A 3008-nucleotide genomic window follows, 5' to 3' on the forward strand; every position below is an offset into this window, starting at 1 on the left:
ATAAATAAAGTTATAATGAACTTCCCTCTCAAAGTTAAAACACTAAAAAGTAGTTGGGCCGGCCCATCAAACTTACCGTTGGTTAGAGCGGGACCATCACTACCCGCAACCTGGTGCTCTTCCCAGTTCCAATCGTTTACCTTCTCACATCTGAATCCTCTTCTACACTGCCACTCTGCAACAGCTGCCACTGAATCCATTTCCGTCCAATCCAACTCTTTCTCTCTCGTTCATGGCCCTTCCATGTCTCTGTTTCTAATACAACCCAGTAAAGTTTCAAAGTTCCTCCGCCGCTTTCCGTACTCTCAACCTCACTCTTCCTTCTCACATGGCTTCCACTCTCCATTCTTCACCACCCAGCTACGCTCTGCGTATCCAAGACGACGAACACCACCAGAAACGCGAAGACGAAGCCGCCGAGAGCAACTGCTCCTTCCTAGTCGTTGCCTTTTGCCCATGTCTGGTTTGCTTTATTCTCCTCCTCATTGTGGTTTCAATCATCCTTGTTGTCAAATTCCATTTCTTTTGCCACACTCCTCTCCATTCTCTCTTCTACAAGAAGAATTGCTAACACCCATCTTCAGTAAAACCTCGAAATTTCGAGTTTTTCAGACACCCAACAGTGATTTTCTTGGAAAATTTGTCCATTTTGGCGAAAATTTTAGTGGGTTTTCTAGTGTATCCGGTGGTGATGCAGATTCAAATGGTGAAACTGATATCGAGGACAATGATGGTGGCGAGAGAGATGGTAATGAGGGTGTTGGTGGTAATTCTGGTGCCGACCCAGAAGAGGTTGAGAGGGTCTGCAAGGTGATCGACGAATTGTTTGCACTGGATCGAAATATGGAGGCCGTTCTTGATGAATGTGGGATCGATTTGTCACATGATTTGGTCGTGGATGTGTTGGAACGGTTCCGACATGCTAGAAAACCAGCGTTTCGGTTCTTTTGCTGGGCGGGAATGAAACCTGGGTTTTCCCACAATTCGAGGACTTACAATTCGATGATGAACATTTTAGGCAAGACTAGACAGTTCGAGACCATGGTTTCTCTGCTTGAAGAAATGGGTGAAAGAGGAACTTTGACAATGGAGACTTTTATGATAGCTATTAAAGCTTTTGCTGCTGCTAAAGAGAGAAAAAAAGCTGTTGCGGTTTTTGAGCTGATGAAGAAGTACAAGTTTAAAGTGGGTGTAGATACTTATAACTGTTTGCTTGACACTCTTGGAAGAGCAAAGCTAGGGAAGGAAGCTCAAGCTCTTTATGAGAAGTTGAAATTGAGGTTTACTCCAGATTTACAAACTTATACTGTACTTATTAATGGCTGGTGCGAAGTGAAGAATTTGATGGAGGCTGGGAGGTTATGGAATGAGATGATTGAAATGGGATTCAAGCCTGATATAGTTGCTTATAATGTCATGCTTGAAGGGTTGTTGAGGAGTAAGAAGAGGTCTGATGCAATCAAGTTGTTTGAGGTCATGAAGGCCAAAGGTCCACCTCCTAATGTTAGAAGCTATACGATTTTGATTCGGGATTTCTGCAAGCAAGGAAAGTTGGAAGAAGCAGTTGAGTATTTTGATGAAATGGTTGAATCTGGGTACCGGCCTGACGCTGCAATTTACACATGTTTGATTACAGGTTTTGGAAATCAGAAGAAGATGGAAATGGTTTATGAATTGTTGAAAGAGATGAAGGAAAAAGGTTGTGCGCCTGATGGACGGACATATAATTCCCTAATCAAATTGATGACCAACCGCCGAATGCCAGATGATGCAATGAGGATTTACAAGAGAATGGTACGGAGTGGTATTGAACCAACAATACACACTTATAACATGATAATGAAATCTTATTTCTGGACAAGGAATTATGACATGGGTCGTGCAATATGGGACGAGATGATTCAGATGGGGATTTGTCCTGATGATAATTCCTATACTGTTTTCATTGGAGGGCTTATAAGTCAGGGAAGATCAGGAGAGGCTTATGAATGTTTAGAGGAAATGATAGAGAGAGGAATGAAAGCTCCGCAGCTTGATTACAACAAGTTTGCAGCCGATTTCTCTAGAGCCGGAAAGCCTGAAATACTTGAGGAGTTGTCTCAGAAGATGAAGTTTGCTGGAAAATTCGAAGTTTCCAATGTCTTTGCTAGGTGGGCTGAGATGATGAGGAAGAGAATTAAGAGAAGTGATATTACTAAAACTGGTAGCCAGTGAATCTGAATTGCTCATTCAGTGCCAATGAAATATTCTTGTTTTAAGCTGCAAATGGACCATGGTTTCTGAATTCTGACTGATATGGCTGGGCTAGTGAAGTTTCGAAATGGTTGTAGTTTATATTGCTTTGTAACCGATAGCATTAGGATTGTTGTATTCTATATCTCTCAAGTTATTATTTGTTTTATTGTAACTGGTTCTTGTTTTTGTCATCGAGATGTATAACTTCACATATCACCTAATGCAATCTGTGAATTTTTTCTAGCAAGATTCATAAGTTTTCTAGTTCCTTAGCTTCATGCAGTTTTATTTTTGTATATCCTTCCCTTTTGTTTTGGAGGGGGTGAATGTTAAAAGCAGGACATGGTCCTTGATGCTTGATTTGCTAGGGTATGATAATGTAATTCAACCGCCTAGTCACTTTCTTGGTTTGTTAGATTCTTTGTGACCCTTGGTAGTTTGGTATCATTTTTGGAGTTTCATGTTTATAAGACTCCATTGTTAAAGTTGGTACCCTTTCTGAGTACTGGGGTTGCAAGGACAGATGAAACTAACACACGCAAAGTTCCTTTTAGTTGTAAGGAGATCATGACCAACATCTTCTTTTTCTCAGTGTTGTTCTATTATATGACCAAACTATCACGTACTTTTCTACAAGAATTAGTTCCAACATGTATTTTTTTTGCAACTGATATAGAAACCAAAACTATGGAGTCTTCAAAGAGACTTTGTCTCACCAAAGTTGTCAAGCCCTAATTAGGTTTGGACTATAATAAACATAGTCCATTCAAATT

The 3008-nt window shown here is 40.5% G+C and overlaps 1 protein-coding gene across 1 annotated transcript; it reads left to right on the forward strand.

Annotated features, from left to right (window-relative positions):
* On the forward strand, positions 1-2482 carry LOC125421138 (pentatricopeptide repeat-containing protein At3g62470, mitochondrial). The gene has a single exon (XM_048469015.2). It carries the CDS (start codon positions 16-18, stop codon positions 2212-2214), a length of 2199 nt encoding a protein of 732 aa, XP_048324972.2. The 5' UTR covers positions 1-15; the 3' UTR covers positions 2215-2482.
* The last annotated feature ends 526 nt before the right edge of the window (positions 2483-3008 follow it).

Source organism: Ziziphus jujuba, chromosome 10, assembly GCF_031755915.1.
Source record: "Ziziphus jujuba cultivar Dongzao chromosome 10, ASM3175591v1".
NCBI classification, from domain to species: domain Eukaryota; kingdom Viridiplantae; phylum Streptophyta; class Magnoliopsida; order Rosales; family Rhamnaceae; genus Ziziphus; species Ziziphus jujuba.

Bases quoted from the DNA above. Each gene is read 5' to 3' on its own strand.
- LOC125421138 (XM_048469015.2), top strand. From the start codon at position 16: ATGAACTTCCCTCTCAAAGTTAAAACACTAAAAAGTAGTTGGGCCGGC.